We start from the raw sequence: 25,812 nt of genomic DNA, 5'->3' as shown, positions 1-25,812 counted from the left end.
CAGAAACTAGAGATAGAAAGCCAGGAGACCATAGTGCCAAGGAAACCAAGAGAGGAGTATTTTAAGAAGGATCAAGTCATGTGAAATGCTGCTAAGGGGTCAAGGAAGAACTTGTTTCCCTCATAAACCCTCAACTCCTTACGAGTAGGGATTATTGTTCTTTCCATTTTTCTATCCCAGGGCTTGCCCTGTGCCTCACCCGTAGGAAATGACCAGTAAACCTTTGTTAAATTGGGGAGAAAGACATAGATACGGAGACAAAGAGACAGAGACATAGAAAGACAATAGAATTTATGAGTCTCAGAAATTAAATAAAACAGATTCTTGAACTTTACTACAAACTGAACTTGATCTTAAGAAAAAGGAGATTCTGCTCCCTTTCTTTTACTCCTGAGCAAATACACTGAGTGCTTATAGTACCGTGTTGTTGCGAGGTGAAGTGTCTCCCGGAAACATTTGATAAATAACGTTCACCTGTCTCTGGTCATTCTGAGTCCTTTTTGTCTTTATTTAGGTCACCGGTGATGACAAAAAGAGCAATTCGTTCTTCTTCGTCTCTCTGATTCCATCATCCCACCCCGAATCAGTTGATGGAGTCAGGAGGATCCGTTTGGGTGGCACTAAAGCTCTGTAGTACACTGTCCTACTCATAAGGAAGGCCCAGCCCCACTGTCCCATCCTTCAGAGGGAAAGATGCCTTTTGGCAGAAAGAGACTCATAGTCTGTTAGAGAAACCACCAGCTTCTCGTGTGTTGCTGTTTCTGTGGAAAGGTGCTGCTGCTGTCAGCAGAGATGGTAGAGGAGGATATCCAAGGAGAAAAGGCTCTAACTTTGTTCTGAGAATATGGAAGCATGTCAGGTTAAATTCTAACCGCTCCATAGCAAGAGAGACGCCATGACTTTTTGGTCTGGTGTCTTCAGTTAGAAACTAAAATAATAGCTGTGGTTTAAACAATATTTAAAATGTTGTGGTGTGCTGTATTATTTATTTAGACCAGGGGGTCAGTAAGCTTTTTCTGTAAAGGGCCAGAAAGGAAATATTTTAACTTTGCGGGCCATACAGTCTTTGCCCTACCTACTCAGCTCGGCCATTGTAGTATAAAAGCAGCTGTAGATAACACCTAAACACAGGAGCGTAGATGTGTTCCAATAAAACTTTATTAATGAACACTTAGATTTGAATTTCGTATGTGTTTCACACGTTACAAAATATCATTCTTCTTTTGAATTTTTTTCCCCCCAACCATTTAAAAACCGGAAAATCCTTCTTAGCTCACAGGCTGTACAAAAACAAGGGTTGGGCTGGATTTGGCCCGTGGGGACAACTTTGGCAACCCTGATTTAAACAAAGATGAAGATCATTTCATGAGAAAGATTTTCAGATTTGGACTTCTGAAGAAAATAAACTGTTTCTTATATTCCTATTTTCTTCATTTTAGCGTCTGATGTTTATTTGAGCATATAGACACATTTGAGTCACCTGGGAGTAAAGTCTGTCCCTCAGTTCAGTATTCATTTAACGACTTTGTCCCTTCTCGTCCTTGTAACGTACATGTGCATGAATGTAGTGTTTTGTAAAGCAGACTGAATAATTCTTATCACTTGGCTTTATAAACATCCAAACCAAGAGAGGACATCGTAGTTCTTATCACATTTTTAAGCTGCATCTAGTCATTCAGTAAGTACAGTGAAACCTCTGAGAGCCAGAACTCAATGGGACTGCCTTGTTTTTCTGGGTCTCGCAAGTGTTCCGCCTTTGACAGGGTGCAGCCTTACCACATTTCTATCACTCATTTTAGCGGAAAATATTTGAGTTTTCCTTCTCTGACAGGTTTCCACCTTGCACAGCTTCTGGCTTTCATAGGTTTTACTGTACTTGTTACTACTCTCCTTCTCACTTGATGCAATACTGGGTGTTATGGAGTTATGCCTTTGTTGTTGAGTTTTGTTTTGTTTTAATCTAGTTATAAGTAAAAGAGTTTAGATAGATAAATTATTGATAGATAGATAGATAGCTGGATAGATAAAAAATCTAATGTGTAATAGGTTCCAGGGAGAATTGTTCAGACATATCACAGTATAGTGAAGTTACTTAAAGCAACCTATTGGTCATCAGACAAAACTAACTCTTAAATCCGAGCTCTTTTGCATCCCAGCTGTGTGACCTTGGACTGTTACATAAACCATATGGTTTCCTCCTTTTGAAATGGGGAGAATAAAATCTCTCTCTCAAGAAGGTTGTGGGGATTCAAATAAGATCACATACGAAAATCAGTTAGCACATAGTAAGTGATCAGTCAATGGTAGCTGCTGTTGTATTATGGCAATATGAAGGTATGGACTTTGTTCAGAAGAAACACACAATCAAAGAGGAGTAACCCTGTAAGTCAAGTAGATATGTACACATATGGAAACCCACAAGCCTGAGGGAACATTTGGGTAAAAATAAAAGCAGAAGTGGTGTGATCACACGAACATGTGGTAAGGCACCTGGCCAGTTGGGTGGCCTTTGTCTTTCCTAACAGCTAGCTGCCGGGTTGTCTCAGGAGCTCCACTTGTAGGTCTAGCTCCCCAGTCTCCTCAATAAATCAGTTAAGCCAGTTGTGATGGGAGGAACGTGTGTCATCAGAGTCAGCCCCACCATCTTGCTTCCTTCTAGTCAGGCGAGCTGTGAGCCTTGTACCCCTGTAGACTCTTCTGTTACACCTCCCATCCCTGTTCGCCCAATCCTGGGCTTCGACCTCGACCACCACACGTTCAGTCTTTGGTCATCCTGCCTTCTCTCCCAGTCTCCTTCTTGATTTGGACCCTGCTCTGAATCCTTGCCTACTTTACCATGACTCTGTTATCTTGTTTAGCCCAGCTCTGACCAGTCCCCTTCCCAGAGAGCTTTACTCTCCCCACACCCCAGCTTGATCCCTTCAACCACGACACACATGGGCCTCACCTTCCATGGATAACTGCCGCAGGGGTCAGGCTGGACTGCTTAGGTCTGACAGCTTCCTGAACTTCAACTTGCTGTTAGACACTAGATCTTGCACAGCCCTGCACCCTGATCCAGACCAGCAACTGTACTCACAGACCATGCCCAGGGGAGCGCCGCCCTCCCCCCCCATCCCCAGGCTTGGCTCCCTCTCTGGCTCCACTGGCTCTGTGTTGTCAACTAGCTCTAGCTTGCCTTGTGATCCTGTTATGGCAACATCAATAATGCTTCCCCAATACAAATGACAAAGTTATTGGCACAGGAGCGCAATATAAGGATAATGGCGAACTTCAACTTCTCCAACATCTACTGACGATATCATTCTGCTGAAAGCTGAGCATCAAATAAAGTTGCCATGACTTAAATGTAAACCAATCGCTTATCAAAGAGGTACTATGTTACGCTTAATTCTAACGAATGAAGAAGAATGTGTTGGTGAAGTGGAAATGACAGACAGCTTAAAATAAGGGACCATGGCACCCTTGAATTTGTAATAGCCAAAGCAGGCAATTCTGCACTCGCTAGCCTGACACAAAGGAGACTGAGCAAGCTGAGAGGAAATATGGGCATGAGATTCTGGAACTGGGAACTTTAGCTCAAGAGGAATAAAATAATCTTCAAATTAAAATTCGTGCAACCAGTGATTTCAGTAAAGAGGGAGCATCTAAAAAGATCAATGTGATTGCTCAAGAAGTGTTCTGACAAGCTTGGATATTTAAAGGACATGCACAAAAGATACATAACAAAAAGGCATAGAGTTATATAACAAGGAGCCCTGGTGGCACAGTGGTTAGGCACTTGGCTGCTAACCGAAAGGTTGGCAGTTCAAATCCACACAGTGGCACCGTGGGAGAAAGACCTAGTGATCTGTTCCCATAAAAATTATACTCCAGGAAACCTCATGGGGCAGTTCTGCTCTGTCACATGGGGGCGCTAGGAGTTGAAAGTCAACCCAACAGCACACAACGACAAAGCCTCATCCCAAAAGAGGCACAGGCCTGTGAGAATAACGCCAGATGGGCTGAACCTGAGAGGTAACTGGGGACTGGGAAGAAGAGTCAAGACAATTGACAGTTTTTGTTTGTCTGTTTTTGCTCATGTTTATTGTAAGAATAAAAATGAAGAAGAGCTATTGCTACCGAATGGGAGAGACTGCCTCATGTTAATAGTCAACTGGAAAAAAAAAAAAAAAATAGGATCATTCAAATATATAGCATTTTCTAGATTCTAAGGTACATACGTTTTTCACATTTTTCATATTCCTACATTCAGAACGAACCTTCAGTACACGTGTTTAATGTGACAGTGGCTTTGGAGAGGATTCTAAAAGCAGTCATTAAGGGGTGGTGCATCATGTAATAAATTGGTCCTTGTTGTTGTTGTTAGGTGCAGTCGAGTCAGTTCTGACACAGCAACCCTATGTACCACAGAACGAAACACCGCCCAGTGCTGCGCCGTCCTCACAATCGTTGTTGTGCTTGAGCCCATTGTTGCAGCCACTGTGTCAATCCATCTCATTGAGGGTCTTCCTCTTTTCCCCTGACCCTGTACTTTACCAAGCATGATGTCCTTCTGCAGGGACTGATCCCTCCCAATAACGTGTCCAAAGTATGTAAGACGCAGTCTCACCATCCTTGCTTCTAAGGAGCATTCTGGTTGTACTTCTTCCAAGACAGATATGTTCGTTCTTTTGGCAGTCCATGGTATATTCAATATCCTTTGTCAAGACCACAGTTCAAAGCTGTCAATAATTCTTCTGCTTCCTTATTCATTGTCCAGCTTTCGCATGCATATCATGTGACTGAAAATACCATGGCTTGGGTCAGGCATACCTTAGTCTTCAAGGTGGCATCTTTGTTTTTCAAATTTGTCTCAGAATAGAGGAAATGCAGAATTTTACCCACTTAGCTTTGCTGGTACAACTGCACTCAGCCGGTGAGGGGTCCTCTCATGTCCTGAGACTGACAGTGCTGCCGAACCAGAACACCAAACCAGGAACTATCAGATCAACTCTGACTCATGGTGACCCCGTATGTTTCAGAGTAGAATTGTGCACAATAGGCTTTTCAATGGCTAATTTTTTGGAAGTAGATCTCCAGGCCTTTCTTCCAAGGTACCTCTGGGTGGATTTGAACCATCAACCTTCCAGTTAGCAGCTGACTACTTAGCCATTTGTGCCGCCCAGGTATTCCAGCAGTGCTGCCAGTGGACCCCAAGAGGTAAGAAAGAGTCAGAAAACGGTTTAGAGGCCACGTTCAGAAGTGCTTTGTCTCCTGAAGGGAACAGAGGAGAATGGATCAGCACTACTGCAGGACAGGAGAGCAGCAAGTATCAGAGGCAGGACTGAGGCAAGACAGGAACACTGGGGTCAAAGCCCAGAAGACGTACCAATAGACCATTGCCAGCCCACAGAAGCCAAGTCTCTGTACATGTGTGTCACAGAAGAGGTGGGTTCAAACCAAGTACTTTCAAACGACTCTCATTTCTTTATCCCCATATCTTTATGTCATGCAATCCCCATCCCCAGCCTCTGAGGTTGGTAGTATTATTACTTCCACAACACAGAGATGTCACATGACCTGCCCACCATCCCATAGCTTGTGGGTTTCTTCTGTAAATAAAGTAATTTGGACAGAGGATTAAAGGCTATTTGTCATACATGGCATTGGACAGGAGTTTTCATGGAATCTTGGTAGACAATATAATGGAACATGGGACAGATATTAGTACAGTAATAAAAGATGAAAAATTGCTCCCCAAAGTAGGGGTGAATAGAACACTGTTACCTGGAGGTTTAATAAGGGGTGATAATAATACTTAAACCACTTGAAAAAAAAAAAAAAACCTATTGCCATTGAATCAGTTCCAACTCATAGTGACTCTATAGGACAGAATAGAACTGCCCCATAGGGTTTCCAAGGAGCGGCTGGTGGATTCGAACTGCCAACCTTTTGGTTAGCAGCCTGAGCCCTTAACCACTACACCGCCAATGCTCCACTTACTGAGTACTTATTATGTGCAAGGTCTGTGCAAAAGTGCTTCCTATCATCTCACTTCATCTTCCTGAAAAGCTGGAAAAATAGGCACTATTATCATCCCCATTTTACAGATGAGAAAACCAAGGCTTAAGATAATTAATCAACTTGCTTCTGATTAGACAGCTGTTGAGTAGACAAGCCTGGTTTCAGAACCCAGATGCTTAACTATTGTACTGAAGGGTCTTCTTTTGGTCCTGGGCTCCTGTTTTGAGCAATGACTTCTATGACATGCTTCTGCTAAGGACACAAAGCTGAGAGAATGGAAGAAAAGGAAGACAAGAATATTAATATTTATTGGGCACTCGTGTTAGGTATTGTCCTGCCCTCACTTAAGCCTCAGAATAGCTTTGCAACATAGATATGATCATCTTATTTTCACCGATAAGCCAATTGAAACTCAGAGAGATCCTATGACGTGTCCAAGGTCACTGCGCTACATAACAAAGCCAGAATTAGAATCCAGATCTGGCCAACTCCTAAGCCCTTGCTCTTTTTACTACCAAGGAGAGTTGTAGAGAAATTTAAAAAAGAAAAGAAAATCAGACTTCAAAAAGGTATGAAAATGCTTGCCTAATGAAAACCAAATTAAAAATATAATACTTAGTGAGAAAACAAATGTAAAATCCTGCAATTGGCTTTTAAAAGTTGACTGTCTAAATATAAAATTTGGGAGACCTAGTTTATCAACATTTCAAGTGCAAAAGACCGCAGGATTTGGGTTGACTGTGAAGGAACGTGAGTCAGCAATGTGACTGTCAGGACACTCATGCCATCTCAGGTGGCATTGACGGAAAGATCATGTCCTGGAAAAGGGAGAGAGCACTGCTTACGCCAGTTGGGGAGCCTCCCCATTCATTCTGAGTGCCCCGTTTTAAAACGGACTTTGGTGGACTGGGCTATGGATATCCGGAGGAGAACAGTCAGCTGGTAGTAACATACATGCAAACATAGAGATGGGATTATTTCACGGAAGTCAAACAAGTGGGAAAACCCAGGAGGTAGGTGAAAACCACCTTCAGTTAGATGAAGGGTTGCTGCACGGAAGAAATTCCTCTATTATGTGTAGCTCCAGAGGACAGAAAACTGTGGGTGAATGGAGGCAGATTTTGACCGATAAAGTAAATGACCAAGACATGACTGTGCCTTATGTATCATTTTAGACACTGAGATGCCAATCCCAATGCTTCAGACATAGCAGGTATTTGACAAATAAGTGTTGAACTGAGCTAGATATATGTTGCTGTTCAAAACCACAAGAGAGCATTGTTTTAGGAAGGACTGAGTTTCTGTTTATGGGGGTGGAAAATTTGGCAACAGATATCGGTGATGGTTGCACAAACGTGATTGATGTCGTTGGTCTCACCGACTTGTACATGAAAAATGTTGAATTGCCAAATGTTGTGTTATCTGTATTTTTGTAATAATAATAAATGAAAAAAAGCACTGAGGTTGTCTCATGGGGTCATAAGCTCCCAAGAGATGTTTTAGCAGAAGCTAGAGGACCACCTCTCAGACTCGAGACTCCATCCTATTAAAAAAAAAAAAAAAAAACCCTACACCTTGCTCACCTTCACCTACTTCCCAGCCACTACCAGTTTCCTTCACAGCCAGACTCCAAGGAGGAGTCTTCTCAGTCCATTCCAGTCTAACTGCTGCTTCTCTAGAAAATGCGCTCCTCAGATCTTCTTATTACCAATCCTATCACTCTCCCCACCCCCACCCCCCACCGCCCCCAGTGAGAGCTGTTGGTCGTTTCCTCTTTGAAGGTCTCTTCTCTCCTGGCTTGCAGACATCCTTCTGTTCCAGTCTCATCCTACCTCTCTGCCTGCTTCTTTCCAGGCTCCCCTCTGGCTCCTCCTTCTCTGCAGGCTGCTGCGTGTTTTCCATCAGGACTCTGTTCTTGCATCCTTGTCTCTGTCCTCCTCTGGATACTCCACCATTCAGAGGACATAGCTACCAAAGAGCATTGACTTCTGAGCTTATCCAGTCCAAAGGTCTTTCCTGAGCTGCAGACTGGGCGTCCTGCCGTCACTGCAGACTTAATGTGCTGCTCATCATCCTCTCCACCCTTGCTCTCCTCCCCCCATTGCGTTTAGTTAATGTTGAACTACGTTTCATTGACCTCTCCCCATTCCTCACAAGCCCCTGTCTAATCAATACCTATGTCCTCAACGCGCCTTCTAGGTCGCCCTTGGATTGGTTACTACGTTCATCCCCCTGCTGCTATGGTGATTCAGACCTTAATCCCTTTCCTTGACTATCATCAAAAAAAAAAAAAAAGAACCCCGTTGCCATGGAGTCGATTCTGACTCATAGCGACCCTGTAGGACAGAGTAGGACTGCCCCATAGGGTTTCCAAGGAACACCTGGCGGATTCCAGCTGCTGACCTTTCGGTTACGAGCCTAACTCTTAACCACTGTGCCACAAGGGCTTCCTTGACTTTTACCAAACCAAAACCCAAACCAAGCCCACTGCCATCAAGTTGAGTTCCGACTCATAGCAATCCTATAGGACAGAGTAGAACTGCCCCATAGAGTTTCCAAGGAGTCCCTGGTGGATTTGAATTGCTGACCTCTTGGTTAGCAGCCGTAGCACTTAACCACTACGCCACCTGGGTTTCCTTGACTATTACAGCACCTTCTAATTGGCCTTCTTGGCTCCAATATCCTCTTACTCCAGCTCAGCCTTCATTCGGACATTAAAGTTTTATTTATTTATTTTTAACATGAATGATCACATCTCTCCCCTATTTCAAAACTCCTGATAATCATTTATTGTCTTCGGAATACAAGTCCAGATTCCTTAGCTGTCAATCAAGTTTCTTTGCAGTATAGCTACAACCTATGTTACCAGTCATCTCCAGCCCACACCAGACTTCTCTCTTTTCTCTGAACACAGGTTTTGCCTTTGTGCCTTTTTGCATCCTGTTCCCCTAACTAAAATGCCTCGTTTCTCCCTCTGGCCAATTCATCTCACCCTTCAGTGCCCAGCCCAAACTTCAGCACCTCTGGGAAAAGAAACCATCTTCAACTTCCAAGTAGGAGTTCATGGGACACAACAGGAGAGAGATATGGTGCTTAAAGCAATGGACCGGATGGGAGATTGTGGAGGATCAAGCCCAAGGGGAATGCAACATTCAGAGGTTGGGAAGGACCCAGCAAAAGAGACAGATAAAAACAATGAGGTAGGAGGAGAGTCAGTGTGGTGTGGTGTGATAGAAACCAAGTGAAGAAAGTGTTTCAAGAAGAAGGGCGTGATTATTGGTACCCAATGTTGTTGAGAGGGCGAGCAAGATGAAGACCACTGACCATTGGATTTGACAACATAGAGGTCATCATGATCTTCACAGATGAGTATTTACTGGAGCGATGGGGGCAAAAGGATGATTGGATTGGCTTCAAATGATATTCAGAAATGAGGTAGATGTTTATTGAATAGAGAAGGATTGGATGAATAAAGAAATGATGTCTTAGAGGAGATTCTATGATTGATCAGGAACCCTAATAAATTCTTTTGAACTCTTAGAGTCCTGATAGAAACAAAGATGGGATTTTGTGGTGCAAGGCTTTTCTTAAGTGACAAGGCAATTCAGAGTGGAGTCACTGAGGCAATAGGGTTGATCCAGGAAAGGTTCTATATGAGTTCAGATGCAGTTGCATTATATCTACTTCTGGTTCCAGTTCACAAGGCCTCCATGCAGGACTACTCAGGCTCTTCAGGGAAAAGCCATCCCTACAGGGACTTGGGTTTAGGATTTCCAGAGTTGGTTTCCACATACCTCTTGCTAGTGTGTGAGGTTGCTGCTAAGAAGCCTATAAGGCTGGTTATCATTCTTTAGGAGGCTGGACAGCACAATGTCTGAAGAGTTGGGAAGGGGTTAGGAGGCAAAACGTGACCCATCCAACATGGCGTATTTGAAAAAGGCTGCATTAGGACGTATCTCTACATAAAACTTTTATATTGAAATAGTAATGGAAATGGGCTAAGTGATCACTGATATTTGATGAACAGATAGGATGTTCTTACTTTGGAGAATAACAGTAATGAAATATGGGAATGCAAACCTTGGGTAGATGGGACCGAAGCTTTGATTTTGTGTTCTTTCTTATGTGAGAAATGCACATGTAATGGCACCTTCCAAATCCAGTTGAGATGGGGAGATCCTTCCAACATGATGCATTCGAAGGGAGTAGTGATACACACAGTTGACTTCTCATAGGTATGGCACGAGATTATCGCAACTGTGCTGATTAAACAGAGCTGGGTAGTAGGCATTGATTAGTTTTGATCTAGCATTGTAAGAGAGAGATTTGATCACCGGTATGCATGAACATTTTGGTCTTTGTTATTTCTTTTAAGCAAGGTATTTTTCATTTTAAAATTTGAGGGCAAGACACATCTTAATAAGCATGTTTATCTAAAAGCATTGCTTCTCTGTAAAAAAAAAAAGTGAAAAGCAAACCAGCCATGCCGCCTCCAAAATGAAAGTTACATTGAACCAACTATTTCATTCCCTCATGCCTCGATGTCTTTCAGGCATAATTTGTAAAATGATAATAGCACTTACTAGTATTTACATTCTAAAAGTGTTACCGTAAATTAGATACCATAAAATTGATTATGATGTCTTCTTTGAAAGACAAGCGTGATACACAAATGAGGTATTATTATTTAGTTTTTCCTTTTCAACCCCTTTAAATGACAATTAGATGAAAACTCTGCCTTAAGCAATATCCAGTGGGTAAATGATTATTGACTTGAGTGAAATGAAAAGAAAAAAGAAAAAAAAATTTTCAGCTGAAAGCTCAGTTTGTGCAGCTTAGATTGTGCACAAGTCAGAAATCTTCTATTTATCCATGATGTTCACCACTGTTCTTCTCTCTGAGCTGGAAATCACAAACTAGAGACAGTTAAGCCATTCAGTTCAGTCACTGCGTAAGTTTTTAAGAACAGAGGTGTCCTGCATTGACTACAATTTAGAAAAATACTTCAACTAATCAAGCCATGCGGCTAGTTTTCTCACTGATTCAGGGCCTAAAATAACTGTTTCAGACCATTACTTCAACTCTTGGATCTTAGAATGTTGCTGCTGTTGTTAGCTGCCAGAGTCGACCCCCCAACTCATGATGACCCTGTGCAAGATAGGATCGGACCGTTGCGCTCCATAGGGTTTTCACTGGTTGATTTTTAGAAGTGGATCGCCAGGTCTTAGTCTGGAAACTCCACTGAAATCTGTTCAGCATCATAGCAACACACATGCCTCCCTACAGACATGTGGTAGCTGCACATGAGATGCATCGGAGAGGAACTGTGCCCGGGTCTCCTGCAAGGAAGGCAAGAATCCTGCCACTGAGGATAAGAATAGCCATCCCTGCAAACTTTTCAGGTTGTTATTGTTGTTGTTGTTATTAGGTGCTGTTGAGTTGGTTCTGACTCATAGTGACCCCACGAACAACAGAACAAAACACTTCCCAGTCCCGTGCTATCCTCACAATTGTTGTTATGCTTTAGTCCATTGTTACAGCCACTGTGTCAATCCATCTCGTTGAGGGTCTTCCTCTTTTTTGTTGACCCTCTACTTTACCAAGCATGATGTCTTGTCCAGGGACTGTTCCCTCCTGATAATGTGTCCAAAGTATGAGAGATGAAGTATGTCATTCTTGCTTCTAATGAGCACTCTGGATGTACTTCTTCCAAGACAGATTTGTTCTTTCATCTGGTAGTCCATGGTGTATTCCATATTCTTTGCCCACACCATAATTCAAAGGCATCGATTCTTCTTTGATCTTCCTTATTCATTGTCCAGCTTTCACATGCATATGAGGTGTTTGAAAACACCAAGCCTTGAAAACACTTAGTCCTTAAAGTGACATCTTTGCTTTTCAACACTTTAAAGAGGCCTTTTCCAGCAGATTTGCCCAATGCAGTGCATTGTTTGGTTTCTTGACTGCTGTTTCCGTGGGTGTTGTTAGTGGGTGCAAGTAAAATGAAATCCTTGACAACTTCAATCTTTTCTCCATTTATCATGATGTTGCTCATTGGTCCAGTTGTGAGGGTTTTTGTTTTCCTTATGTTGAGGTGTAATCCATACTGAAGGCTATGGTCTTTGATCTTCATTAGTAAGTGCTACAAGTCCTCTTCGCTTTCAGCAAGCAAGGTTGTGTCATCTGCATATCACAAGTTGTTAACCGGTCTTCCTCCAATCCAGATGCCACATTCTTCTTCATATAGTCCAGCTTCTTGGAATATTTGCTCAGCATACAGATTGAATAAGTATGGTGAAAGGATACAACCCTGACGCACACCTTTCTTGAGTTTAAACCAACAGCATCCCTTGTTCTGTTTGAACGACTGCCTCTTGGTCTATATACAGGTTCCTCATGAGCACAATTAAGTGTTCTGGAATTCCCATTCTTTGCAATGTTATCCATAATTTGTCATGATCCACATAATCAAATGCCTTTGCATAGTCAATAAAACACAGGTGAACATCTTTCAGGTATCCTCTGCTTTCAGCCAGGATCCGTCTGACATCAGCAATGACATCCCTGGTTCCATGTCCTCTTCTGAATCCAACTTGAATTTCTGGCAGTTCCCTGTTGATGGATTGCTGCAACTGTTTTTGAATGATCTTCAATAAAATTTTACTTGTGTGTTATATGAATGATATTGTTCGATAATTTCCACATTCTGTTGGATCTACTTTCTTTCAAATGGGTACAAATACGGGCTTTTCCAGTCAGTTGGCCAGGTAGCTATCTTCCAGATTTCTTGGCATAGATGAGCAAGCACCTCCAATGCTGCATTCGCTTGTTGAAACATCTCTGTTGGTATTCTGTCAATTTCTGGAGCCTTGTTTTTTGCCACTGCTTTCAGCGCAGCTTGGACCTCTTCTTTCAGTACCGTTGATTCTTGATCATATGCTACCTCCTGAAATGTTTGAATGTCACCTAGTTCTTTTTGGTACAGTGACTCTGTGTATTCCTTCAATCTTCTTTTGATGCTTCCTGCATTGTTCAATTTTTCGCCCAGAGAATCCTTCAATATTGCAACTCGAGGCTTGAATTTTTTTTCTTCAGTTTTTTCAGCTTCAGAAATGCTGGGCATATTCTTCCTTTTTGGTTTTCTAACTCTAGGTCTTTGCACATTTCATTATAATACTTTACTTTGTTTTCTCGAGCCACCCTTTGAAATCTCCCGTTTAGCTCTTTGACTTCATTTCTTCCTTTCTCTTTAGCTACTACTCTACGTTCAAGAGCAAGTTTCAGAATCTCTTCTGACATCCATTTTGGTCTTTTCTTTCTTTCCCGTCTTTTTAATGACCTTTTGCTTTCTTCGTGTGTGATGCCCTTGATCTCATTCCACAACTCATCTGGTCTTTGGTCACTAATGTTCAATGTGTCAAATCTATTCTTTAGATGGTCTCTAAATTCAGGTGGGATATACTCAAGGTCGCACTTTGGCTCTTGTGGACTTGTTCTAATTTTCTGCAACTTTGACTTGAACTTGCATAAGAGCAATTGATGTCCTGTTCCACAGTTGCCCCCTGGCCTTGTTCTGACTGATGATATTGAGCTTTTCGAGCCTCTCTTTTCACAGATGTAGTGGATTTGATTCCTGTGTATCTCGTCTGGCAAGGTCCACATGTATAGGTACTGTTTCTGTTGTTGAAAAAAAAGGTATTTGCAACGAAGTTGTTGGCCTTGCAAAATTCCATCATGCGATCTCCAGCATCATTTCTATCACGAAGGCCATATTTTCCAACTACCAGTCCTTCTTCTTTGTTTCTAACTGTTGCATTCCAATCACCAGTAATTATTAATGAGTCTTGGTTGCATGTTTGATCAATTTTAGATGGCAGAAGTTGGTAAAAATCTTCAATCTTCGTCTTTGGCCTTTTTGGTTGGTGCATAAATTTGAATAATAGTCATATTAACTGATCTCCCTTGTAGGCATGTGTTGTACTTCAGGGTAGTTACTGCAAATGCCTCTGTGCTTCCATTGGCACCACCCAGGCCAAGCTATCCTACCTTCCCAATAGAATACAGAGTTATGATGGTAGGGAAGGGTCGTGGACATCAGGTTTTGAGAATTGTTGTGAGAATCGTAAACTTCACTTCGAACCATGAAAAAAAACCCTGGGAGGACCCAGATTAACAGCCAGGTGGTGGTGATGCACCCACCTTTCCAGCATAATTGTGGTCGGCTTCTGCCTGTATATATCAGCTGCAGCCCATTTCTAGTTCCTTGTTACACCTTGCTCTTGGACTGCCCCCTGCCCCTCCCATCTCACCTAAGCCCCTTACAGTGTTCATCCAGGATAACTTGCTCACTTTTACTCCCTTGGACCAGCCATCAACATTGCTTGCAGTTGTGGTCATCTGTTTTCCACCTGACCCATTTATTTTGGCACTGGAGAGGCTCCCTGCTTAGATAGCTGCCTGACCAGCTGTGGGGCCAGCTGCCTACTTCAGACTCCAGGGTGACTAAACTCCTCTTACTCCCTCTGACTGGTCCTAACACATGAGCCATGACAGTAGGTGAGAACTAATGGCAGTGGGGGCAACAGTTTCTGGCCAGAATTATCCCTATGTAGCTCACGTCATTGGTGGATGAAGGGCATGTGTGCCTTCTGGTTGAGGCTAGGTGAGGTGACAGAGGTCAGGTGTGCATTCATGCATCGCAGCAGGAGTTGGATACCCAGGAAGCATGCATGGACTTCAAGGCCTAGTGACAGGGGTGGGTGCAGAAGGAGAGGTAGAAAGCATTAAGGTAGACTTGGTTTGCTTTCCAGTTATGGCCAAATCCAGCACCGGTTCTTGGAGCATCGTCCAACACACCAGCCTGACTACCAAGAGCATTGCCATGTAATTGAGCAAATATAAAGGTGATGAGGGATCTTAAAGGTCATTTAAGGGGTGCCTTCATGGAGGTCCAATTTCCCTACCCTTGGAAAGAAAATCTAGTGATTATGTCTTCCACTTTTAAGGCAAACTTTTTAAACCAATGTCTGCATTCGTTGGTTCAACTCTGTGACCTGTCTTCTCCTCCACAGACAGACACTGTTCTTGCCAACTGATCGAGTGTCCTCTTGATGCGCACCCTGTGGGTGTTTTGCAACCTTTTTCTTGCTTGACCTCTTGATGGCATTTGCCTTTGTTGATCACAACCTACTTTTGAAATGTGCTTTTTCCTAATTCTCTGTGATACCACATGCTGCTTGTTTTCCTCTCTCTGGCTGTGGTTTTTTACTCTCTTTTTTTCCCCCAGGGATCCTTTCTCTGTACATACTCTGAGCATTGGTCTTTCTCTGGATTCTCTCCTGGATCCCTTTCTCTGACCTTACACACTTTCCCAAGGTATCTCCTTTGTCCCTGTAGATTAAATTGTTGTCTGCTGTGTACTGATGATTCCTAAATCTGCATCTTCAGACGCCGAAATCACACTGCCCAGTGTTGCTGTGTGAGTGTTCCCCAAGCATCAGAAACCACACATGTCCAAAGGTGAACTCGTCACCTTGTCCACCAAATCTCTTCTATTTTATATTTGTATTTTTTTGTCTTAGTGAATGACATCACTATCTACCCAGTTATCCAAGCCCCAGGTCTGAACAGCATTCTTGACTTCTTCTTCAAAACCCTAGCGTGCAATCCATCACAAATTTCAGTAGATTCTACCTCCTCGAGAGCAGGGCTGATCGTTGTCTTCGTGATTTGGTGCGTGCTGACCTTTCCGATCTCATCTCTGACAACTCTTTCGTTGATGCTCTCTGCTTCAGCGATACTGAACTGCTTCCGGTACTCAGAGCATGCAGTCCTTTCTTATCTCCAAAGCTTCGCATATGCTGTGCCCTCCAACTAAACTGGACTTTCCCCACCTCTTTATTTGGCTAACCCCTTCACTCCCTGTACGTCTCCGTGTTTGTTGTTGTTGTTGCGTGCTGTGGAGTCGATTCTGACTCATAGTGACTCTATAGGACAGAGTAGAATGTCCTCAGAGGGTTTCCTAGGCTGTAATCTTTATGGCAGGAGATCGCCAGATCTTTTCTCCCATGATGTGGCTGGTGGGTTTGAACCGCTAACCTTTGTGTTAACAGCCAGCGCTTAACCAGTTGCAACACCAGGGCTCCTAAGTCTCCGTGTAGAAGCCATTAAGTTCCAATCCTGCCAGAGTCTGGATTAGGCTACCCTGCTAAAGAACGCAGTACTTCCCTCACACATAACGTCATTCCTTTATCAGAGCCGGTTTCCCGCCTGTATCTTGCACTCCATGGTAAGTTCAGCTGTAAGGTCCCTATAAGCATATTTGTCCTATTCACCTTTGTATTCCCAGCACCAACAGAGTCTTTGGCACAAAACAGATGCTCAATGAATGAATGAATGTAAATGTTAAAATGAGCATTGACGTACTGTAAAATACATTTCAAATTGGACAATGTATTTAGGATTTTACTGAATGAAAAATTGCCAAACCCCTCTAACATCAAAGGGATTTGAAGATGATCTGAAAATATCTAAAAGAATTTAGCAACATAGGAACTATGATCACAGAGCAGTTAATTGAAGTAGATTTCAAATCTGTTCCTTATGGGCTTCTTTTCCAGAGTTCGATGTCCAGACTCTCTGAGCCATGTATTGGGGTCACCCAAGCATTCCACCCTCCTGACTCTCCGTATCTGTAGGATTCATAACCCACTCCGTACGTGGCAACATGGGGATTGGAATAAGGTAAGTGTCAGCTTTTCAATCTTTCTATCTATCATCTCATGGTAACAATATATCTGCACAGCAATAATTTTGTTGTTCTCCTTCCTGGAGTCTTTATCAGAAGGTGTGGTTGGCTGGCTGTTCTCACAACGTGGGAAAATCCTACGCATACAAAGAAACATGCTGTCTTCTGAGGGATTATGCCCTTGGAGATTCTCTTTCCTTTTTTCATGGCTATTTAAATCCTTTACCATTGCTGTATCCGTGGAGTTATATTCTTTCCTAATGTGACTCTACATAAAGAAAAGTGGGTTTTGAGGAATCAGAAAGACTTGGTACCTGCTCTAAGACCACCTTGGGCACAGAGATGCTTACTCAAATGTGGACATGAGCAGGGCCATGCATCTTCAGAAATGACTCTGCTTTAGCCAAACTGTCTATAGACAACTCTCTATTGTGTCCCCGCTGTCAAACTTCTCTTGCCTGTTGCCTGCTTTGTTTCTTTCATAACACTTAGTATTTTTTTTTTTTAATTTTCTTATTTGTTTATGTTTTCTCTCTCTCTTGCTAGGAGGTAAGCTTCATGAGGGTAGGGATTTTGCTGTGTTCACCACTCTTTGGTCAGTACCTGGAACAGTAACTGGTACCCAATAAATATGTTGGTTGAGTGAATGATGTGTTTGAAAAGTTTTGCTGGTTTTTGTTTTGTTTTCTAGAGGCTGCTGCCCACCCAGGTATCTAGGGATCTATTGCAAAGTCTGACTTGCAGCCCTGTCATCCTTTAACATTTTTATTGATGGCTAAGATGATAGCATTGGGAGCATGCTTAACAAATTTACAGATGACGCGAGACTAGACAGGATAGCAAATACATTTGGATGATATGATCGGGATTTCCACCCCCACCCCAGATCCTATCAGTATGTAATAATGAATCACATCTAACAATATAAAGTTTAATGGGGACAAATATAAAGTACTCAAAGATCCCAAAATCCAATTTTACAAGTACAGGCTGGGGGCGAGATGGCTCACAACAGCACACGTCTGGAAGATTTAGAGTCTCCTGTTGATTGTGAGCAGAGGATGAGTCAACACAGTGTGCTGTGCCTTCCAGAAAAACCAATCTTTTGACGCATTAATAGAAAAATATGATATTCAAGTGGGGAACTGGTTCTCTAGTCCTCACGGGTGATCAGACCACATTTGTTCTTTTTTATGAATTCTGGGCTTCAGCCTTTAAGAGAGACATTGATGAACTGAAGATTATTCAAGACAAGTAAAAAGGATAATAAGGGATCTGGTACACAGTGCTGTAGCAGAAATGATTAAAGGATATAAGCCCTGTGTGGGTGTGAGAGGAGGAGGGTGATAGCTCGCATAGATGGCTGCCTTCCGAAGTTTGAGGGACTATTCTGCAGAGGAAAGATTAGACTTCTCCTAGGTGACCCCAAGTGACAGATCTAGGGGCCTGTGAGTGGAGGATGTAAGCAGATATATTTCAACCCACTAGAAATTATCAACAATTAGCTTTACCCAGCAATCAAGTGGACAACCACTGAGAGATACCAAGTTCCCCAGCCCTGGTGATATTCAAGCAGAAGCTGGAAACTGTGTACCATTTGTAGGATACATTTGTGATAGAAGTTCAAACACTGGGATGAGGGAGTAGGGAAAGTGGGATTAATCCTAACAACTAACACATCCTGAGTGCCTACAATATGTCAGGTACTGTAACAGGTGATTAACATGGGTTGTCATTTTTAATTCTCACATCAATCCTACTAGCTCCATTTTGCAGATGAGGAAAGTGAGGCTTAGAAAGACTGAGTATCCTGCCCAAAGTCTTACACCTTGTACAAAGCAGATGCAAGATTTGAACCCAGACCATCAGATCCCTAACCTTAATTATTATTCTGTAAGGACTCCCACTTCTGGAAAGCCATTCATTCTCACCCTGACATTCTATCACTCTAACGAAGTAACGAAACCAAAGAGCTTATTATCTCAAGCGGTAGATGATTCTATAGTAAATAAGTTCTTTCATTATCTAGTCTACATGACCTAAATTAGCCTGAGAACTTGCCAATTGTGGTGCACTATATGGAGCCCAGCATAGGACCTGGCACATAGTGGGTGCTCAATAAATACTTCAGTGAAAAGAGTGAATGTATGCCACCACATGAGATTGGCTGCATCGCAATTGACAGAATCGCAATATATGGACGTGAAGAAAAACAAGCACATTTCTGGATGGTCTGCTAAGGACGTTTGGCTAAAAGTGGTAAACCATCACTCCTGGCAAAGGCATTGAAGATTCCTACTCACTCATTTGGACAATATTCATTTAAACAAACCTTTATTGAGAACCTGTCCTGTGCCAGGTATGCCCTGTGCTGAGGATACAGAGGTGAAGCAGAGGATGGGCTGGTGGTGGGGGAGAGGGACAGGTAAACACATCCGTATGATATGCTGACAGGTGCTAGAGCAGCCGCGTGGGTTTTTAAGTATCATAGAAGCACAGAGCAGAAAGGAACTAATTTTACTTGGTGGAAGGAGTTGTCTAATACTTTATTGTTTTTAAAATGATTTCCACATATGGTATCTCGTTTGAGTTTATTCAGTCTTCATAAAGACCAAATGAAGTTGTGATTCTTCTTGTACAGAAGATGAAATAGGGTTTCACAGAGGTTAGGCGAGTCCCCCAAGGTCATGCAGCCAATAGATACTAAAAACAAAAAAATCCAACCCGTTGCTGTCAAGTCAATTCCAACGCATGGCAGCCCTGTGTGTTAAAGAGTAGAAGTGCTCTATGGGGTTTTCTTGGTTGTAATCTTTACAGAAGCAGATTGCCAGGCCTTTCTTCCACAGTGCTGCTGAGTGGGTTCAAACCAACAACTTTTAGGTTAGTAGCTGAGCTCAAACCATTTGCACCACTCAGGCACCTTAGAAATAATACTAACCAACATTTATTGGGTGCTTAGGATTTTTTTTTAGGATATCCAGGAGCCCTGGTGGTACAGTGGTTGAGAGCTACGGCTGCTAACCAAAAGGTCAGCAGTTTGAATTCACCGGCAGCTTCTTGGAAACCCTATGGGGCTGTTCTACTGTGTCCTATAGGGTTGCTATGAGTCGGATTCAACTCGATGGCAGAAGGTTTTTTTTTTTTTTTTTGGCTTAGGATATCCAAGGCTCTGTTCTGAGCCCTTTACCTTTATTAAGGTACTTAATCCCCACAGCTTCATGAGGTAGTTGCTGGTATCATTGCATTTTCCAGATAAGAAAACTGAGGCACAAGACGTAAACTACTTACCTAGGGTCGCATAGCTAGGAGGTGGAAAAAAAACGGATTTCGACCTGGCCGTCTAACTTATACAGGTACACGCTTTACCCACTACTCTACGTTGCCTTTAGCAACGTAGTTGACTCGATGACAACTGGTTTGGTTTGGTTTATGCTGAGATCTAGGATGAACATGAACACAACCATTGGCATGCATCGTGTGCAAACTTCAGATTGTCTAAATTCTAGGCATGCGAGGTTTTTAGGGACAGCAAGAATTTGGGCTTTTCTTCTTCAGGCCAGCAGTCCGGGCTCTAGAGACTACGATTTGTTACTCAGAGGAACTGACGACCAACACTTACCCTGCAACCTTTTTTTAAAAAAAGTATTTATTTTGTTCTTGTTGTTGAGAATATACACAGCAAGACATAACACCAATTCCACAGTTTCTACATGTACAGTTCAGTGACATTGATTACATTGAATTGTGCAACCATTCTCACCCTCCTCTTCTGAGTTGTTCCTTCTCCATCAACACAAACTCGCTGCCTTGTAAGGTTCCCACCTTATCTTCTGAGTTGCTGTTGTCAGTTTGATCCCATACAGATCTTAAAAGAGCGTAATACTCAAGGCAGACATTTTTTTACTAGTTAAGCAATTATTTGGTTTTAAGAAGACTTGAGGGATATTTCTGGTTTAAGGTTTAAAGATTATTTCAGGGTAATAGTTTCTTTTTTTAATGGTTTCAGGATTTCATCCAACTTTTATGGCTCTGGGAAGTCTGGAGTCCATGAGAATTTGAAGTTCATTCTGCGTTTTCCCCCTTTTGATCAGGATTCTTCTACAGAATCTTTGATCAAAATGTTTGGTAGTGGTAGCCGGGCACCATCTTGTTTTTCTGGTCTCATGGCAAAGGAAGTAGTTACTCATGGAGGCAATTACTAACACATTCCATAGCCTTGTATTCCTGATCCTTCTTTTTCCTCTGTTTCTTCAGGTGAATACAGACTAATTATTGTGTCTTGGATGGACACTTGTAAGGTTTCAAGGCTCCAGGCACTACGCAACGAACTGGAACAGAAGCATTAGACATGTTATTAGGCCAATTAGCTGGGATGTCCCATGAAACCATGATCCTAAACCTCCAAACTAAGAAACCAAATTCCATGAGGTTTTGTTTGTACATAAGCAGCCTCATCAGCTACTCCTTTTTTTTTTCCTGTCGTTGTTATAAATATATCTAATTACACAACTTTTGCCAATTCAACTTTTTATAGGTGTACAACTTATTGACAGCAATTACAGTAAACAGCTATGCAACCCTACCCTTAATCAATGCAATATTTCCATCACTGTTAACCCTTTTCCCTCCCTCCTGCCCCTAGTAAACACTAATAAACTTTGATCTTTATACATTTGCCTTTTCTTATATTTTTGTATAAGCAAGGTCATACAATACTTGTCCTTTTGTGACTGACTTATTTCATTCCACGTAATGTCTTTCAGCTCCATCCATATCGCAGCAAATATCAAGACTATTTCTCCTACCGGCTGAATAGTATTCCACTGTATGTTTGTACTACATTTTGTTTATCCATTCATCTGTTGATGGACGTTTAGGTTGTTTCAACCTTTTGGCTATTGCGATTAGTGCTGCAATGAACATTGGTGTACAAGTCTCTATTTGAGTCTCTGCTTTCAAATTTTTGCATATATACCTAGGAGTGGAATTGCTGGGTCATATCGTAGTTCTATTTTTAGTTTTTTGAGGAATTACCACACTGTGGAATTACCACAAGTGCTGTACCATTTTGCATTCCCACCAGCAATGGATAAGTGTTCCAATTTCCCCACATCCTTGCCAACATTTGTTATTTTCTTTTTTAATCTTAACCATCCTAGTGGGAGTGAAATGGTTTCTCGTTGTGGTTTTGATATGCATCTCTTTGATGGCTAATGACATTGAACATCTTTTCATGTGTTTGGTGGCCACTTGGTTGTTCTCTTTGGTGAAATATCTATTCAAGTCCTTTGCCCGTTTTATGATTGGGTTATTTGTCTTTTTGTTGCTAAGTTGTGAAAGTTTTAGATATATTTTGGTTATTAGATTCTTATCAGATATATGGTTTCCGAAGATATTCTCTCAGTCAGTAGCTTGTCTTTTCACTTTTTTAGTAGTCTTTTGATGAACAAAAGCTTTTAATTTTTATGAGATTTCATTTATTTATTTTTGTCTTTTGCTGTTTGTGCTTTTGTTATTATATTAGACAATCCATTGTTGAAAGCTAGGCTTGACAGCATTGCCCCTGCATTTCTGCCCAGAATTTTATGATTTCAGTTTGCACATTTAGGTCCTTAATCCGTTTTGAATTTGTTTTTGTGTATGGTGTATGGTGTGAGACATGTATCCTGTTTCATTTTTCTGCATGTGGAAATCCAATTTTACCATTGCCATTTATTGAAGAGACTCTTCTTTCCTCATCAAATGGACTTAGCACTCTTGTCAAAAATCAGTTGACTATAGTTGTGTGCTTTTATTTCTGGACTCTCAATTGTATTCCATTGGTCTATGTGTCTGGTGTTATACCAGTACCAGGCTGTTTTCATTTCTGTAACTGTATAGTGTGTTTTAAAATCAGGAAATGTGAGTCTTCCTACTTTGTCCTTCCCTTTCAACATTGTTTTAGCTATTTGGGCCCTCTTGCCATTCCATATAAAGTTGAGGATTGGTTTTTCCATTTCTGTAAAGAAGGTTGTTGGAATTTTTATCAGGAGTGCTTTGAATTTGTAGATAGCTTTGAGTAATATTAAATTTTAACAATATTAAGTCTTCTAATCCCTGAACGTGGAATGTCTTTCCATTTATTTAAGTTTTCTTTGATCTCTTCCAGTAGTGTTTTATAATTTTCATTGTATAAGTCCTTCATGTCGCTGGTTAACTCTATTCCTAGGTATTTTATTCTCTTAGATGCTGTTATAAATGTAATTGTCGCCCTAATTCCCCTTTCAGATCTCTCATTTCAGGTGTATAGAAACTTAACTGATTTTTGTTTGGTGGCCTTGAACCCTGCAACTTTGCTAAATTCCTCTTTTAGCTCTAGCAGTTTTCTTGCAGACGTCTCGGAATTTTCTACAGATGGTATCATATCATTGGCAAAAGGAGATTATTCTACTTATTCTTTTCCAATCTGGATACCTTTATTTCTTTTTCTTTTCTTATTGCTCTGGATGGAACTTCTAATACAATATTAAATAGAAGTGGTGAGAGTGGGCACCCTTGTTTTGTTACCTGTTTCAAGGGAAAAGTTTTCAGTCTTTCTCCATTCAATATAATGTTGGCTGATTGCTTTTCATATATGCCCTGAATCATATTGAGGAATTTTCCTTCCATTCCAATCTTCTTTAGGGTTTTCATCAAAAAACAGTGTTGGATTTTTTCAAATACTTTTTTTGCATCCATAGAGATGATCATGTGGTTCTTTTCCTTTGTTTTATTGATGTGGTGTATTATATTGATTTTTCTAATGTTGAACCATCTGCATTCCTGGAATAAATCCCACTTGGTCATAGCATGTGTCACCTTTAAAATGCTATTGAATTCTGCTTGTTAGTATTTTGTTGAGTATTTTTGTGTCTATATTCATAAGAGATAGTGGCCCGTAGTTGTCTTTTCTTGTGGTATCTTTGTCTGGTGTAGGTATCAGAGTTATGTTTTCTTCATAGAATGAATTAGGGAGGATTCCTTCTTTCTCTATCTTTTGGAAGAGTGTTAACAGTACTGGTGTCAGGGCTTCGAACTGGTTCGTTCTGGTTCGAACCTCTGCTGAGAATTTGCATTTCTAACAAGCCCTCGGGCAATGCTAATGCTGCTGGTTAGGGACCAATTCTGAGAACCACTAGCAGAGCAGTGGTTCTCAAAATCACATGGGAATCTTGTTAAACTGTAGATTCTGATTCAGTATATCTGGGTGGAAATGCAAATTCTCAGCAGGGGGTGGAACCGGAACAAACCTGTTCAAAGCCCTGATTGGTGTCAGTTCTTCTCTAAATGGTGGAATTCCCCAGTAAAGCCATCTGGCCCAGGACTTTTTGTTTTGTTTGTTTGGAGATTTTTGATCACTGATTCAATCTCTTCACTTGTTATGAGTCTGTTGAGACTTTCTATTTCCTCTTAAGTCAGCTTGGGCATGTTGTATGCTTCTAAGAGTTTGTCCATTTCATCTAGGTTATCCAATTTGTTGCCATACAGTTGTTCATAATATTCTGTCGTAATTCTCTTTATTTCTGTTGGGTCAGTTGTAATGTCCCCTCTTTCATTTCTAATTTTGGTCATTTGCATCTTTTTTTTTCCTTTGTCAGTCTAGCTAAAGGCTTGTCATTTTTATCGATCTTTTCAAAGAACCAACTTCTGTTTTTTTTTATTCTCTCTATGGTTTTTCTCTTCCCAGTTTTATTTATTTATGCTTTGATCTTTGTTATTTCTTCTCTTCTGGTAGGTTTAGGCTTAGTTTGCTCTTTTCTTTCCAGTTTCCGAAGTTGTTAGGTTAGGCTGTTGATTTGAGATCTTTCCTCTTTTTTCGTGTAGGCATTTATTGCTATAAGTTTCCCTCTCAGTACTGCCTTCACTGCATCCCATAAGTTTTGGTATGTTGTGCTTTCATTTTACTCTAAGAAATTTGTGATTTCTCTTTTGGTTTCTTCCTTGACCCATTTGTAGTTTAATAATGTGTTGTTTAATTTCCATATGTTTGTGTATTTTCCAGTTTTTTCTTTTTTCTGTTATTGATTTCAAGCTTAACTCCATTGTGATCAGAAAAAATAATTCATATGATTTCAATCTTTTTAAATTTATCAAGACTAGTTTTGTGACCTAACATGTGGTCTATCCTGGAGAATGATCTATGTGCACTAGGGTAGAATGTATATTGTGCCGTTGTTGGGTGGAGTGTTCTGTATGTCTGTTAAGTTTTAGTTGGTTTATAAGTGTCATTCAGGTCTTCTGTTTTATTGTTGATCTTCTCTCTAGTTGTCTGTCCAATATTGAAAATGGTGTATTGATGTCTCCAACAATTATTATAGTGCTATCTATTGCTTCCTTCAATTTTATCAGTGTTTGCTTTATATATTTAGGTGCTCCAATATTGGGTGCCTATATATTTATGATTGTTAAATCTTCTTGATTAATTGACCCTTTTATCCCTATGTAATGTCCATCTTTACCTCTTTTAACAGATTTTGTCTTAAAGCCTACTTCATCTGATATTAAGATTGCCACCCCAACTCTATTTTGGTTATTATTTGCGTGGAATACTTTTTTCCCCGTTCTTTCACTTTTAGCCTATTCGTATCCTTGGGTCTAAGGTGCCTCTCTTGTAAACAGCATATAGTTGGATCATGTTTTTTTTCATCTGCTCTGCCACTCTCTGCCTTTTGATTGGAGCATTTAGTCCATTTACATTCACTGTAATTACCGATAAGAAGTGACTTATTTCTGCTCTTTTTAAATTCGTTTTTGTGTGTCTTAAGTCTTCTTTGTCTTTACCCTTCACTACTGCTTGCTTTTGTGTTTTGTTGGTTTCTTTTACTGAGTCTTTTTAGTTCCCTTCTCCTTTCCTTTTGTATATATATATTTTTTTTATATTTCCTTTATGGTTGTAATGAATATTACATTTAACAGGTTGTATTTATCCTGCAACCATTTAAAACCAAGTTTAAATTTTTTGAAAAGAAGAAAGATGACAAGATGTAAAACATTAAGGATAAAACAGGTTAAATACAATACCTAATATATAAGCAAGAATG

General features: G+C 41.1%; 1 protein-coding gene across 1 annotated transcript in view; it reads left to right on the top strand.

The window, feature by feature from the left end:
* MKLN1 (muskelin 1) overlaps nt 1-25,812 on the top strand; it is a 363,210-nt gene that overhangs the window by 5,494 nt on the left and 331,904 nt on the right. The window contains exon 2 of the mRNA XM_049893182.1: nt 16,626-16,749. Within this exon, the coding sequence (XP_049749139.1) occupies nt 16,733-16,749 (17 nt within the window). The 5' untranslated portion in view covers nt 16,626-16,732. The remainder of the gene's footprint in view (nt 1-16,625; nt 16,750-25,812) is intronic.

Source organism: Elephas maximus, chromosome 8 (assembly GCF_024166365.1).
Source record: "Elephas maximus indicus isolate mEleMax1 chromosome 8, mEleMax1 primary haplotype, whole genome shotgun sequence".
NCBI classification, from domain to species: Eukaryota; Metazoa; Chordata; class Mammalia; order Proboscidea; family Elephantidae; genus Elephas; species Elephas maximus.
This window is presented reverse-complemented; position numbering and strand designations above follow the sequence as displayed.